At 34.9% G+C, this 17,162-nt stretch overlaps 1 protein-coding gene across 8 annotated transcripts in view; it reads left to right on the top strand.

Annotated features, from left to right (window-relative positions):
• The window catches only part of PPFIA2 (protein tyrosine phosphatase, receptor type, f polypeptide (PTPRF), interacting protein (liprin), alpha 2), a 514,858-nt gene that overhangs the window by 314,095 nt on the left and 183,601 nt on the right, over positions 1-17,162 (top strand). For 7 of the 8 annotated variants that reach the window (XM_011934119.1, XM_011934124.1, XM_011934121.1 and 4 more), the window contains 2 exons: positions 7,656-7,820; positions 12,928-13,002. In XM_011934119.1, the coding sequence (XP_011789509.1) occupies positions 7,656-7,820; positions 12,928-13,002 (240 nt within the window). The remainder of the gene's footprint in view (positions 1-7,655; positions 7,821-12,927; positions 13,003-17,162) is intronic. The other variant, XM_011934127.1, reaches the window with a different exon arrangement.

Below are 17,162 nucleotides of genomic sequence, written 5' to 3'. Positions count from 1 at the left end.
TGATCTTAAGTCACATCTCTGCCACCTAGTGGTAAACTTTCCCAAGAAATGTTTCTTGGATTCTATACTGGGAAGATGGGATTCAGATTGTGAGGAACTATCAAACAGTCAGGGGGAGGGGTAGAAAATGGGGAAAATTAATGGGTAAAATATGATAACAGGGTAAAGAAAACAGAAAAGAGAATAATGTATTAACTAACGTACATTATATATATACACACACACAAATATGCGTGTGTGTGTGTATATATATCTAGTGTGTGAGTGTGTGTGTGTGTCTGTCTGTGTGTCAACAGAAAAGTATTGATCCTCTTTTCTCCACTGGTCACAGGTCCTAGTTGGCAATTATAAATTCCAATTATAACCCTTGATTTCTGGACTTACGAATATGGACCCATAGTTATTCCAAGAAAGACTCTACCTTACTTTTATCAGTAGTTCTGAGGATATACTAATTCCAGGATGATAGCATTCCTACTTAGCAATGTATTATGTCCAAGCTTGAATTAAAACAGTCTTGGCTCATTTAACCATTGTATAAGATCAGTTACTTCTAAATGATGTAATAGTGTGATAAAATCAGGGGTCCCTGGAGCATCCATCAATTACATTACTCTTTTCATTGTAAAATCAGTTTTGTTTTTTTTTTGTCTGAAGTAATGTTGTGTATGATAACATGACTGTAAGCAAAAACTCAGTAAGATGGTGTTTCTGGGACCAGGTGCGGTGGCTCATGCCTGTAATCCCGGCACTTTGGGAGGCCGAGGCGGGCATATCACAAGGTCAGAAAATTGAGACCATCCTGGTTAACATGGTGAAACCCCATCTCTACTAAAAATACAAAAAAAAAAAAAAATTTAGCCGGGTGTGGTGGCAGGTGCCTATAGTCCCAGCTACTCAGGAGTCTGAGGCAGGAGAATGGCGTGAACCCGGGAGGCAGAGATTGCAGTGAGCCGAGATCAGTCACTGCACTCCAGCCTGGGCAACAGAATGAGACTCTGTCAAAAAAAAAAAAAAAAGATGGTGTTTCTGGTAGAAGTATGGCCATTAGAGAAGGCAAATCCATACCCAAAAAAGGGGTTTATTACAGTGAAGAAAAACTACTTTCTGTTTAATAGAAAGGATTTGATGTAATATGCTTGCTTCAGGGCAAATAACTGGTCTCCAGCTGTATTTTATCATGGCAGGGCTCAAGTTAGATGGCTGCACCTTACTGCTGGGCCTCCGCCATGGTGGTAACTCCATCAGTCTTAATCATGGGAAGCCCATTTTGTCAGGTTTATGACCCTGAAACCATGGTCACTTCTTTATGCACATTGAGAAAAAATGACGAATGAAATAGGCTGATATCTACAAGGTAAATCAGTTTGTCCACCAGGTTACTGAAAGACTCTCACAGAGTGAGAACCAGAAAATTAGTCCTAGCTCAGAGGTGATATTCAAGACATTTTGATATTTTGTTTTCCTCAGTACTATGACTCTAATAGTTACAGATCCTTTGGGAGAAGGTTTTCTGATTATCTATCACAATATGACAAACTATCCAAAAACTTAATGACACCAAACAATATTTTAATATGCTCATAGACTCTCCTGGGCCAAGGATTCAGAAAAAGAACAGTGGGGATGGCCCTTCTCTGATCTATAATATTTGGGGTCTCAGCCAAGATGACTGGTGACAATGATGTGCTGGTAAATGATTTGTTTTATTAGGAAAATAAAAGCACCGATCTCTGGTGTTTGCCAATTTCCCTGGTGTAAATACTTCCACCATGGTTGATTTCAAGCTATGTTGATGTTACTCAATGCCAAGTTGGGAAAAAATTCACAGTACTGAACCATTGTGTAGTATTTCTACATTTTAGGTAACATAGATGTAAATAATCTAAGGCGCATAGATAATAGTGAAATGTAATAAAAATAATTAGGAATAATATACTTGAAATGTATACTATCTTTTAAAAATATTTTTATTTCATTATAAGCTTATGCAATTTAAGCATAATGATTGTGCTTAACCACCAGCTCACAAAACTCCTGAAAATTAAAATTAACAATCAGCTCCCAAAGCCAGAAGACATCTGTTCTAGCAAACCATTTGCAGGGGATGACTCAAATATTTGGGGTTAGGAAGATTTGCTTGTGAAGTGGATTCTTCATGCACATGTCTGGTGCCTGAGCTGGAATAGCTGAAGGACAGGCAGACTCAGTTGGAACTGTACACAAGAGAACCTACACATGGCCTGTCCATCATAACAGTCTTGGAATACTCAGACTTCTTAGATGATAACTCAGGGACCTAAGGTCCAATGTTCTTGTCTACCAGTTGGAAGCTGCCTGGCCTTTTAGTACCTAAGCCCAGAAATCACAAAATGTGACTTCTGCCATACTATGTTGGTCAAAACAGTCACCAGTCCACCCAAATTTAATGGGAGGGGACATAGACCCCCCTGTCTCAATAGCAGGACAGTAAAAAAAATTGATGGCTATATAAACTCACCTTAATTTTTTACAAATATCTAATTGTAGGCTGGGAGTGGTGGCTCACACCTGTAATCTCAGTACTTTGGGAGGCCAAGGCAGGCAGATCATGAGGTCAGGAGACTGAGACCATCTGGCTAACATGGTGAAACCCCATCTCTACTAAAAATACAAAAAATTATCCAGATGAGGTTGTGGGGTCCTGTAGTCCCAGCTACTCAGGAGGCTGAGGCAGGAGAATGGTGTGAACCCGGGAGGCAGAGCTTGCAGTGAGCCAAGATCTTGCCACTGCACTCCAGCCTGGGTGACAAAGCGGAGACACCATCTTAAAAAAAAAAAAAAAAATTTCTAACTGTAAACTGACTCAGGTATAGGATTTGGAGAAGGCCAAGACAGTTTACCAGGTGACTCAAGTAAAAAATTATTCCCCCAGGTCTAGGGATTTTATTATTAATATTAATTTATTGATACAACCTAATTCTTAATGTCTTATTAACAACTCTATAATCAATTAGCTATTACAAAGATCCCAATGGATCAAACCATTCTGCCTATTATAGTAACCACACATAACTTAGCTTAGGTAGTTAATTACTATTGCTTAGCCTCTGCCACTGCAGAATTCTGTCATCCCCAGAGAAATCAAAGGGTTCCTTTTAGGACTAGCTTCTCTCCATTTTTATTCTTTATCTGTAAAGAACTGCTGTTCTGGCAGTTTTGTAGGTCGTGTGTTGTCTTTTTTCCAATCTATTTCCCAATGCCTTAGTGAAGATAGTGTCACTTTGGTCATCTCAAGGGAAATAGCTGGGGGTGAGCTGAATTCGCCATTTTTAACTCTATAAATCATCAGTTTCCTTCTACCTTCTACCCAGTGAATTTCTGGCTTTTACTCACTTGTTTTTGGCCACCACTGAGTTTATATTTTAGTTAACCAATGGAGCCAACAATTAAAACCACTTTTTGGTGTTTGACATCAAAGTTTAATTCAGATTATCTGAAAAAATCATCATATTGATTAATTTAACCAGATCAAAAAATGTTGTCCCCCTCTTTCTGTTTCAGTAATATTAGCATCTACATATATTTCCAGATTTCTGAAACTACAAATTAGCAAAAGCATACAGGTCTATTGATTTGAAATCCTTCTCTTTTTAGGTTAGACCTTGTTATTTACCTCTTCATATTTTAGAAGTCTGGAGGCAGAAAGGGGTGTTTGTGGTGGAACATGATGAGCAGAGGCTTCTTCTTATAAGATAACTGCTTTAAGTGAAGTCATGACATGGCCATTAAGACAAATAGAACTGGATTCATCACAGAATCAGGAAGATTCGTTGCGATTGAGAGTATCAGGGTAACTCAGACACATCTGAATCTTTCCAAATGTCCATTTTATAGTTCTTGGGGTGCCTGCTTTTTTTCTCGGAGTGATGACAAGATTTCTACATAAGATTCCTGGTAAGACTGTGAAATTATCATGTATTGCAATTCAGTGACCTCCGTTAGATTAGACTTTTTATTTTCTTTCTGTTATGTTTTGGGATCTTGATAAGAGGCTATCATGAGCAGCCATAGCACCTCTTGGGTTCTCTAACTGAGCCTTGACCTAGAATTTAAAACCTTAAGCTTGTCATTTTCTTTCTTTAAACCCTTCAGTGCAGTTCAAAGCATTCTGCTCACTTCATTGTCCTTATATTCCTCATGCCTTTCAATTGGTCTGTTGTAGCTATGACTCAATCCATCCAAGTCTTACTTACACAGACACCCCATTTTCAGAGAGCTCAGGTGATTATTTATATAACTATCTCACCTCCATGTACCATAGAAGACAATCTCCCTTCTTTTGATGCTAATCTAACTATTAGTTCTGTCAAACCTATTCAGGTCAAACATCCCAGATATTCATTTCTCTGAAGAATTTTGCCAATAAATATACAAACTATTGCTTTAATCAGTACTTATTCATTCAGTCAGTAAATATACATGAGCATCTACCATGTGCCAATCTTCTAGGCACTAAAGATACAGCATGAACAAAATAGATAAAAAAAAAAAAAGTATTTCCTTATTGACCTTACATTAAGTTTTGAAAGACAGATAGTAAGCAAGAAAAATACATGAATAAATATGACATTAGATAGGGACAAATGCTAAGAAGAACAAACAAAGCTAGGAAGGAGATATCCAATGTTGTAGGTAACCAGGGAAAATTTCATTGAAAAGTGGCATTTGAGTTAAACATGAAAGAGATGGTGAAGTGAGATAGTCATACAGATATCTGAAAGAGAATGTTTTAGTTAGAGAAAATAAGAAATACAAAGCCCCTGTTGTGGGGACATGGATGTTTAACATGTTAAAAGCAAAATTAACAAAACTAAACAAACAAAAAACTGCAAGGCGGCCAACATAGCTATACCAGAATGAGCAAGAAGAGAAATAGGAGATGAGTTCAGAAAATTGAGATCCCTTTGGGATGTATAAGGACTTTGACTTTCACTTGAGTCCAATAAGAAGACATTAAAAATTTGAGCAGAAGTATAAATCACCTAACTCACATTTTAACTTAAATAGTGTTTTGAGAATAGCCTGAAGATGAAAGACTGAAAGCAGGAGGACCAGTTAAGGAGCTATTATAATTCAGGGGGAGATTATAGGTCTTGGACACAAATATTAGCAGTGGATGTGGTGGCAAGTGATCAGATTCTAGAAATTGAGGGAGCATGAAAGAGTGTTTACAAATACTGAATTGTTAACTTTAAGCTGGGTAAAGAGACAATGAGGGCATGAGGGTAGGGAGAAGCAGTTAAAAGTTCCATTTGCCAAATGTGAAGAGTGTGATTAAAAGATTAAAAGATTTAAGTTGTCTCTGAAAACGGATGTCCTTTATAGCATCATTATTGTGTTTCTTTTCCTAGAGAGTGGGTATTTTATATTTCTAAATCTTACACTGTACTGTGCAAAATTAGATGCTGATATGTTTAATGAATTACTATATTAAACACGATGCCTTTAATTTACAATTAGAAAAAAGCAGTTTTCATTGTATTATAAATATTTCATTATTTATGTCATCAGATTGAAGGATAGATGTACATAATAATGTTAATTAGCCTAAGCTCTTGGGAAATAATGCCAGTTAACCATGGCCACAAGCTTAGCTTTCATATAGGCCAAACCTGTATGAAATATATAAAACTATATGACGTATGTAAATTTAACTCATTTATTAATATTTTAATCCGCTCAGCAAATATTAATTGCATACCTATAGATGTTGTGAATTGAGCTAACACCCAAATTCAGAGAGAATCAAGAGGAGTAAGGCAGACACTGTGCCAACTCTCTTGGAGCTTTTATCGCAATGGGAAAATAGAATGAAATTTAGTAGAACAATTTCTTTAAATTGCACATGATGAAATAGTCTGAAAAAAAAATTAGTAAGGGATTGAAATAGAGACTTGTGGAGGTGAGGAAAAGGAGAAACTACCTTAGACAGTAGTGAGCAAATGCCTTATTGAGAGGTGATGTTTAAGCTGAGACAAACAATGGGAAAGAGCTGGTTAAATGAGGAACAAAGAAGGAGTACTTTAGGCAGAGGGTACAGCATAAGCAAAGGCTTGACATACTGAAGAGCTAAAAGTAGGCCAGGAAAGCTGGAACATAGTTTGCCAGGGAAAGATTGACATCAGATGACACTGGAAAAGTAGGCATTATTAAGTTCATGTAAATCTCCACAACCTGTGTAAAGCAGTTGGGATTTATGCAATGGATACATGTATCTGTAGAATTCGAGAGAATAGAATACCATAATTTACCAATCAGAGATTGATAAATGTTAAAGGGCTCCTTGAAAATTTCAGGTCATTTTCATACTGAAAAACTACTAATATTATGTTGACCCTTAAATGTGACTCTTATCTACTGATTTATGTATGTTTAGTGTCTCAGATATTGATGTTCTTTGTGCCCAATAATAGCAAAGTTTTCTAACATTTTGAGTCATAATTAGCGACAGCAAATGTAGAGAAATCAACCAAAAAATATGATACTAATACATGACACTGAATCTAACAGTGGAATAGTGAAGACCAAAATTTTTCTTTACAATTAAACTTTTAGAAAATATCTTGGAAAAAAGGAAACTTGTTTTCTTTCCTTCTTTCCACCTTCAGTGTCTTATATCTGTTTTTAAATCTTTTATTTGGATAATTTCTGCTTTATTTTCTTTATTTTGCATAAGTGGACGCCACTTTTTGGCTTATGCTTTTCACTGTCCTTCCAAAGACCTTTCCTGTAATGCTTACCAGTTGTGTGTGGTTATTCACTAGTAAAATTATAATAACTGATAATAATCAAGCAGTTTCTGATTTTCTTCTCATGTGTCTTTGGTTTTAGCAGTAGAACTTCCTTTTGAAATGAAAACAAATATGAAACCCCAATTTACAAAACATTTCAAAGCAGACCTTCTCTGGCAAGAGCTAAGAGTGTAGAGCCTGAAATATCCTGGAAACTTCAGGGACTTTCCCTCCACCTGTCATGGCCCCAGAGGCTACCCTGGGAAATCATAGATTCTAACATAGACAATTCAAAACTATTTCCTTAACTTCCTTTCCTGTACTGACAATTGAGAATCTCAGTTACTATGTTCTAATTGGTTGCATATATTTTTCTATAACCTAATCTGAAGAATAATTGTGAATAAAACCATGGGATTATTTAAGCTAAATTAACATTATAATGATTATGCTCATTTTATTCAATTCAAATAATTTTAAGGCCATATGTAAATGGAATAAATTTTGACTTTCACTGTCATCCTCTAAAAAGGTCCTGATGCATCAAGCAATGTTCTTTCATCACTAACATACATATTTTGTCAAGTGTTCTATTTCTGCTGAATCCATACTGAAAGTATTAAATTTGCTAAAGGACTGCATAACATTTGCATTACATTTTTAAATTCAGTAACTTGTTATATGATGGAATACAATTTATCTTTAATGTATTTTATAAACCCTGTTTTAAACAGGTCTGTGCTTCTTTATTGCCACTTGCAGTGTAACCTGCAGCTAACATTAGATACTATGTAAGCCTGCAGTGTTTTAAGGCGGAAGTCATTTGAAAGTGTTCGTGACTTGTATTCAGAAGATAACTGCATTTTCTGTTAAACCCAATAGCTATTACTGGAGCATTTGGAGTGCCTTGTGTCACGACATGAAAGGTCACTAAGAATGACGGTGGTAAAACGGCAAGCCCAGTCTCCCTCAGGAGTATCCAGTGAAGTTGAAGTTCTCAAGGCACTGAAATCTTTGTTTGAGCACCACAAGGCCTTGGATGAAAAGGTATAGTATGGACAAAAGATTTCAAGCTTAACTACACTTCTGTCATCATCATCAAGCTCTTTGTCTTCATCCATTGACTCACCTGACTTCTAAAGTCAGTCAGTTGAGGAACACATTTGAGTTATATGAAAAATCATTATTTTAAGTGAAAATGGATTACCGTGTGGATGTTGGTAGTATTCATAAACATCTTCTTTTTCTAAGCCACTGAATCTGTGACTTATCAGAATTAGACTTCTATTATGGTACATTATAGCCCCACTTCAGATGGCATTCAAAATGTTGTATCATTTAATATTATTATTGAGTCTCTCTCTCTCTGTCTCTCTCTCTCAAACCCTGGTCTTTTTCTATAGATTCCAAAATAAGAGACCACTATCTGAAAATTATATCTATTTTGAAGTGCAAATTGGATGTACTTTAACTTTTAGACATTTATTTTAGAAGCATCTGATTTTCTAATGTCTCTAATATCCTAGTTTTAAATATTCATTTGAAGAGCTTCTGCAAGTAACATCATAAGGTATTAGTAGAAAAATTTGTGTTTAGATATTTTTTAAAGTAGCTGTAAGCTTCTCTTAGCTGTTACTCAAATAAGTTCTACTGACATATATAAACCAATAGGATGATAATATTCTTTGGAGATTAGGATGGCTTATGACATGATTTCAATTTTGTGAAATTTCAAAGACTGAACTTATAAAAATCAATAAAGCTTTAGGAGTTAGAGTGGAAATTGGGACACTTCATTGTAAAGTATCTGACAAGCTTTGAGCATTAAAATCCAAACTAGGGATTATTTCCGAGTTATATATAGTTTTTAAGCATGCAGACATTTTTGTTCTATTTAATATTTATATACATTTATATTTTTATCATTGGTATTTCAGATGTTCCGAGAAAAGGGGATTATGTGGAATGTGTATGTAGGATAATTATAATTCTGCCTTCTAGAGTATTAAGAAGAAGTTGTATCTCATTTTTATTTTAGCAATGAGAAATGACTAGTATAAGAATTATTTTGAATAAAACAGAAATGAATATTATATAAAAATTCTTGCTAAATATGACATCAAATAATTATTTAATATTCAACATTTAATTTCATATTATATTTCCTCTTTTTTATAAATGTGCTAAGAATTTGCAAGAGTTTATATGTATAGAATTTTTAGTATGTGTCAGACTCCATGGCAGATGTTTGACACACAGAGATAAATAAGATATTCTCATTATGACTGAGAAGTTCAGAGTTAGTGGTAGGAATTCACATATCAATGAAAAACAATTCAACAAAGACATATTTCCATCACAATATGTAGTCACAGAAAAGGTTATGACTGTGTGAGTAATGACAAAGATAAGGATGTCTTCAAGAAAGGGTGACATTTGATCTAGGTATTAAAGAATGATTAAGTGTTTTTTAAGCAGAGAAATCCACTCTAAGCAGCAGGACCCACACAGAAAATAACCCAAAACTGTAAGAAGAGAAGGACCTGTTCAGAGAAAATTCAAGAGTTGTAAATGACTTAAATGAAGATACTAGAGAATGTATGACTTGAGATGTTTCCTATAAGCATTCCCATATCACTTAATTGAGGGATGCTTTTACAAAAGAGTGATTATTTATCAGAATAGAGGTAATAAACAGCATTTACGACAAATAACCTGGTCATGTGAGTACATTTAAGAAGAAAATGGCTGTTGTACAACTTAATCTGGAAATAATTTACTTTATAGAAGTTCAGTGGGTTTACTGCAACTAAATGAGTTGCTCTATCATATGGCCATAGGAGCTATAATAATATGCATTAACTCACCAGAGGTATCCTGAACATTGGTGAGTTCAGGGACAACTGGACTGCTTATCAACAAGTAATCCTCAGTGGCCTAAAGAAGACATGTTATGAGTTGGGACTCTAGAGTCAGACAGATCTGGACAAGTGACTTGACCGTTCATTCTCAAAGCACCAATTACTTCTTATCTTGAATTAAGGTAATACTAGTACTGACCTCAGAGTTGTCATGAGGATTAGATATGATCTGATATGCAAAGCTTTCAGCTAGTGCTTAGCATATGGCAAGTCCTCAGTGGACATTTATGAATATTGTTATTAACAGGAGTAAATATCAGCATTTGATAAAACTTTCAAACCAAGTAAAAATGTTGGTATTATTCTTGATCCAGATGCTTGTTTAAAATAGCATTTCATTTAGTTATCAAGGAACTCATATGTGTCTAAGTGCCTTCACAGACAATTTCCCTAAGAGTAACTCACAGCTTCTCACAGGGATGAGGAGGGATGCGGATATAGATATGCAAACAAGTAATACTGTATATATAGAAAGTCAGAAAAAGATGCAGTTAACCATACCTTGGGAACAAGAAACAAACAACTTTATCATAGAGGGATTAGTACATATGCAGAACTAAATAAACTCTACAAGGACTGAGCATAGCTGTAGATAGTTGCAGTGATTCATAATTTTCATTATTAATGTCCAATTATTTATATAGCCACTAAATTGTAGAATGAGAACTATAGTTGTGAGAAAATATAGTTGTGTTTTCCAATTACTCAGAAATCATTGACTGTTAAAAAAAAAACCATATCAGACATGTATAGGAAATGTAAACCAAAACAAATTAAATATATATGCCATCCTTATATATTTTCATTATCAAATATCTCAGTGTCAAAAATGAATTAGAGCTTCTGGTCTGAGGAGATTTCCTCAAAAATATTTTCTGTTGTAGGAGTGATAATTCCCCAAATGCAAACCGGCCATATATTAATTTCAGTTTGCATTATTGATATTCACAGCAGCAATTTTTAAATTTATAACATAACTCAAAATATATTCAGAATTTTTTTTATTTTCTTGTAAAATAGTTTTAGATTTATTGCTTCGTGGACAACATAATCTCAATTTGTAAACCACCATTCTAAATATATGAGAAATTATTATTTTATTTTCATATTGTTGGGTAAATATGATAATTTTTATTCCTAAAAACTCACTATAATAAAAATATAGACGCTTAAATTGTAGTAAATAGAAAACAATTTGGAATAGTTCTAAGAGTTTAAGTTTAGCAAACGAAAGTCAGAAAGATATTTTAACCTACCATGTAAGCTAGATTCAACCATTTCTTACATGATATGAATGACTTAGAGAGATTTTAATGTGTCAATATTTTAAAATATGGTAACTTCCTCTCTCTACAGCAGTTTAAGTGTGATATGATTAAGCTTGTGTATGGTGAGATTATTACCATATTTAGATTGCTTCTTATTGCTGTTCTCATTAACCAGGTTTACTAGGCCTTCTTCAGAACACCAGTATTTTACAGTTGGTATTTTAGAATATGGGAATCCCTGGTAAACATCATACGTCTGTTGAAACGTTTTTTGATATATGCATTCCACACATCAGCTGTCCTGCTCATTTTCATGGCTTCAGGATATTTGCTTCTTTTTCATCTATTCAAAATTCATAAAAAAGCATTCTCCAAATCAAATCATCAAATATTTCCTGCTATGTAACTAGTGTTTGGTTATTAATCAGCATTAATTCTATGTATTTGTTAACAATGGATATTTGTCTAACAGGAATGATGCTTGGCAGTTAATCTCTAGCTCAATATGATGAAAGATCCTGTGCAACTGTTTTAGACATCAAGTCTCCATTTATGTGTGTATTATTGTTTTTAGAGAATTTGAGCATAACAAAATATAATTAATATTAAAACCCCTACTTGGATATTTTTATTGCTGATTCATGGTCTGTTTCAGGAATTAAATGCATCCATTCATCTGAATATATATGGTATCATAATACAATACTAAAATGTGATTTAGATTTTTTAAAATTCCTAATTAGATTCTAGGTTAATAGGTCATTACTGACTTTTTGTTTGTTTGCTAACTGGAAAAATAATATTATAATTCCAACTTAAATTTGTTTATGTATCTGGGTTTTTACATATTTTATAAATTTAATCTCTATTACCAGTTAAATCTTATTAGAGGAGAAAAATACCATTTATTAAAATATACTTTCAGTAAGTTAACAAAATAAAAGCTCATAGGAATATAATTATATATTAAAATACATCTTAACTGCACAAATACTTTGGCATTCCCATGAAAAATCTATGTTAATTTATAAATAATCGAAAATCCACCATGAATTGCATCTTAAGTTAAAGCTATAAAGTTTTTTTTATTTTTTAGGTAAAATCAAACTGCTGTGGTCATTCATTTTAATTCAGCAATATTTATTTCTATCAATTGTTATATATATAAAATACATTTTTTTAATATATATCAAGACATATCTATAGATCTAAACATATAACTAAAACAATTTTAGAAGTTCTAAGGAAGCAAGAATCAAAGAAATACTTCTTTGAGTTTCAGTTATGTAAGAAACAAGTAAAAATTATGATTTTCAAACTAAAATATACAGAGATTTTGGTTCTATAAAATACAATGGTTTAACTTTTGGTATCTGAAAGTTAGTTGGAAATTCCAAAATACTTAAATACTTTACAGTTCCCCTAAAACAAAGTAGACCTCTAATTAATACAAAAGATAGAAGCAAAGAACATTTTTCAGGTTTTAAAAGGCCTTTCCTTCAGGCAAATTATTTTTGAAGTTAGATACTATTTACCAAATGAAAATTTACTTGTTATTTTACAGAAGTAGAGAAAAAGGTGGGGTATTTTTTTTTTCCTATTTGTCATGCTTAGTCAGTGACTATTTTTCAGATGAATTCATAATGTACTTTTAAACTTTGTATCCGCTTACTATGAATCAGAATTCAGAGCAAGACAAGTCAATCTCCAGCCCCACCTGAAGCTCTATCAGGGAACTACCAAAAGGATTTGCTTACAAGGAAATCCCTTGATACAGTGACAATACAGGGTGGCAATGCATTCATTGTATTTTAGCCAGGTTTAGTATTCAGAGCAGATAGGGATATAAATACTTCTTTAATAATTTGCCAAATTGACTGTCTCTGATGATGTTAATGATGGATTCAGCACAGTTTAATATGTATGGGATGTACATTACTGCACATATTTTGATTTTTCTTCTAGGTAAGGGAGCGACTGAGGGTTTCTTTAGAAAGAGTCTCTGCACTGGAAGAAGAACTAGCTGCTGCTAATCAGGAGGTAACATGCCACACTTTCTCCTCTTTTGAGGTGCAATATCGCTGACATTACATCCCTTGTGTTTCACGTCACTTTTATTAATACTGTCACTAAAAATAAATTACATGCTGTCTATGCCATTGAACAAGGCTTGTTGAAATTAGTTACCAGAGTCTTGCTTTCTGATTTTTGGTTATTTATATGTGTCACTGCCAGACAAAAGGAAAATTATCAAGAGCTAGTGACATGCGAGCTAGTGAGATGAAGATTTAGAAAGATTGCAGGCAGAGTGTCAGTCCTTTCAAGAAGGAAAACACAGCTCCACAATTGGACCACATATCAAATAACTGTTAAACTTAGAAAATGCTACAAATAAAAGTGAACTCCTTAGAGAGATATACTTCTGCTCAGGTCCTGCCTATTCTTATCTTCTAAAAGCACTGTACTCATGTTTAGTGACATCACTGAATCCACTTCTGCTACTCTTCACAACTCCAAAAAAAGTGTTTTCAATCATCTTTTCAAGATTTATAGAGTTATTTTCTCTTTGGAAGATTTTACTTCTCTTGGGTTTTAGTGCACAAATTATCTTGGATAATTAGGCATATATAGAGAGTAAATAAATTTGTTTATATATACATTTATCTATCTATACACATTTCTCTCTCTATATATATATAATATATATATAATACCTAGTTTTATCCCTCAAGTATTATTATAGTCTCCTATAGGCAATGTGATACATTTGATTGATTTTACATAGATCAAATAACATTTTACATATATATAGATATATAGAGATAAACAAATTTAACCTGTGTCAGCCATTAAAATAGTCCCATCTCTCTTTTTCTCTGACATTTAAAAGGCTGCTTTTTTCCTAGGAGTTTATTCCAGTAATGTAATATTGGTATTACTAGTATTGGACATACTAATATAATTTAGCAAAATCTTCCTACTCTTAAATAAGCAAGGATAGAGGGGAGGGAATAATGAAGAGGGTTGATTAATGAGTACAAATTTTCTGTTAGATAGAAGAAATATGACCTAGTGTTTGATAGATCAGTAGATTGATTATAGTTAACATTAATCTAATGTACATTTCACAATAGCTAGAAGGCAGTAATTTAAATGTTCCTAGCAAAAAGTAAAGATAAATAGTTAATGTGGTAGATATTCCAAATAACCTGATTTGATCTTTACACATTATATAAATGTGTCAAATTATCACAAGTACTCCAAAGTATGTACATCTATTATGGATCAATAAAATAAGTAAATATAAATAGATTTATAAAAAAGTATAAGACTAAAATCAGTAATGATAAGTCCTATAAAGGAATTTATAACAAGATGATGTTTACATATACATTATGCATACAGACAAATACACAGTTTCAAACCACTCAATAAATCTTGTCAGTATAAACTTGCTTTTTTTTTTTTTTGAGATGGAGTCTTCCTCTGTTGCCCTAGCTGGAGTGCAGTGGTGCGATCTTGGCTCACTCCAGCCTCCGCCTGCTGGGTTCAAGGGATGCTCCTGCCTCGGCCTCTCTAGTAGCTGGGATTATAGGCACCCACCACCATGCCCGGCTAATTTTTGTATTTTTGGTAGAGATGGGGTTTCACCATGTTGGTCAGGCTGGTCTCGAACTCCTGACCTCATGATCCAACCACCTCGGCCTCCCAAAGTGCTGGGATTACACACGTGAGCCACTGCGCCCAGCCATTCTTTTGTTCTTTAAAATAAGCTAGATTAATTAAATGAGTGTATATATGTTTTTGTTTGTCCCAGCCATAACAATTTAACCTTTAGAAATAATGGACTTGCAGCTAGAAGGAGAGTAAATTCTATGTGAATTAAAGGCTAGTAGTGTTAAAAGCATAAATGGTGAAATAGCCCTTTTTAAAAAGGAAAGAAAGCTTTTTGATGACCAGATTTAGCTTAGTAAACAGGATGGTTTGAAAGAAAAAAGAAAAAAGAGATTGGTACCTCTCAGTCATAATAGAAGAAAAGAACCTCTGTAGTAATAGGTAATGACAAGGAGTATGTAGTCTTTTAAAGAGATGGGGTTGATAAATTATCTTCAGGATGGGGTGTACTTGTTCCTGCAACTATCAGGAAAAAAATGTTAAATGTGTATTCATATTATATTTTATTAATGTCAATTGTGATTTTTATGTGTGATAAAATATACATTCATTTTGGATGCATTTCTCAAAATATTTCATTGATAAGGGCAAACAAACAAAAAGTTTGGTGGCTACTAATATAAAAGCATGGCTTAATATGACCGTGAAAGAATTTATGTTTGTCATAAACGAAGGTGTGATGAGACCACTTGGCTAAAGTAAGCTGAAATAAAAATGTCCCATAGGCCGGGCATGGTGGCACACGCCTGTAATCCCAGCACTTTGGGAGGCCGAGGTGGGTGAATCAGGAAGTCAGGAGATCCAGACATCCTGGCTAACACGGTGAAACCCCGTCTCTACTAAAAGTACAAAAAAAAAAAATTAGCCAGGCGTGATTGCGGGTGCATGTAGTCCCAGCTACTCAGGAGGCTGAGGCAGGAGAATGGCTTGAACCCGGGAGGCAGAGCTTGCAATGAGCCCAGGTTGCAGCCACTGCACTCCAGCCTGGATGACAGAGAGAGACTCTGTCTCAAAGTGAGGCTCTGAAAATTTGCTCCAGAAATAGCAACTAAGTAGCTACTTCAATTATACATAAAATTGAACAGCAACCCTTGAGAACAAAAGTGGAGGAAAGATTTATGACTGTTTTCTGGAATATAGTTTTATCCCTCAAGTATTATTATAGTCTCCCACAGGCAGTGTGGTACATTTGATTTTACATAGATAAAATTTCTACTTCTTTGTGGGGAAAAGAAAGAGAGATCAGACTATTACTGTGTCTATATAGAAAGAAGTAGACATAAAAGTCTCCATTTTGTTCTGTATTTGAGACGCTGTTAATCTGTAACCCTACCCCCAACCCTGTCCTTGCAAGAGACATGTGCTGTGGTGACTCAAGGTTTAATGGATTTTGGGCTGTGCAGGGTGTGCTTTGTTAAACAAGTGCCTGAAGGCAGTATGCTTGTTAAAAGTCATCACCATTCTCTTAATCTCAAGTACCCAGGGACGCATACACTGCCAAAGGTCACAGGGACCTCTGCCTAGGAAAGCTAGGTATTGTCCAAGGTTTCTCCCCATGTGATAGTCTGAAATATGGCCTCGTGGGAAGGGAAAGACCTAATCATCCCCCAGCCTGACAGCCGTGAAGGGTCTGTGCTGAGGAGGACTAGTATAAGAGGAAAAAGGCCTCTTGGCAGTTGAGATAGAGAAAAGCACCTGTCTCCTGCCCGTCCCCGGGCAATGGAACATCTTGGTGTAAAACCCAATTGTATGTTCTGTTTACTGAGAAAGGAGAAAACCACCTTAGGCCTGAAGGTGGGACGTGCTAGCGGCAATGCTGCTCTTTATGCACTAAAAAGATTTATGGAGATGTTTGCATATGCTTATCAAGGCACAGCACTTTTCCTTAAACTTATTCATGTCACAGAGATCTGTATTCACATGTCTTACTGCTGACCTTCTCCCTAGGACAATCCTATTATCCTGCCACTTCCCTTTTTTACAAGATGGTAAAGATAATGATCAATACATACTGAGGGAGCTCAGAGACCAGTGCCTGGGGCGGGTCCTCTGTATGCTGAGCGCTGGTCCCCTGGGCCCACCTTTTCTTTCTCTATACTTTGTCTCTGTGTCTCATTTCCTTTTTCAAGTCTCTCGTTCCACCTAAGGAGAAACGCCCGCAGGTGTGGAGGGGCAGGCCACCCCTTCACTTCTTAACATTCCTGTATATCTACTGCAGACTTTTCTGAATGCTTTTTGTTTTGCTTAAAATCATTTGTAAAAATAAGAGTCATTCAGTTCTAGATCCTTGAGGAATCGCCATACTGTTTTCCATAATGGTTGAACTAGTTTACAATCCCACCAACAGTGTAAAAGTCTTCCTATTTCTCCACATCCTCTCCAACACCTGTTGTTTCCTGATTTTTTAATGATGGCCATTCTAACAGGTGTGAGATGGTATCTCATTGTGGTTTTGATTTGCATTTCTCTGATGGCGAGTGATGATGAGCATTTTTTCATGTGTCTGTTGGCTGTATGAATGTCTT

This window comes from Colobus angolensis, unplaced genomic scaffold (genome assembly GCF_000951035.1).
Source record: "Colobus angolensis palliatus isolate OR3802 unplaced genomic scaffold, Cang.pa_1.0 Scaffold131, whole genome shotgun sequence".
NCBI lineage: Eukaryota > Metazoa > Chordata > Mammalia > Primates > Cercopithecidae > Colobus > Colobus angolensis.
The sequence above is the reverse complement of the archived record's forward strand: the minus strand, read 5'-3'. Positions and strand labels throughout refer to the sequence as shown.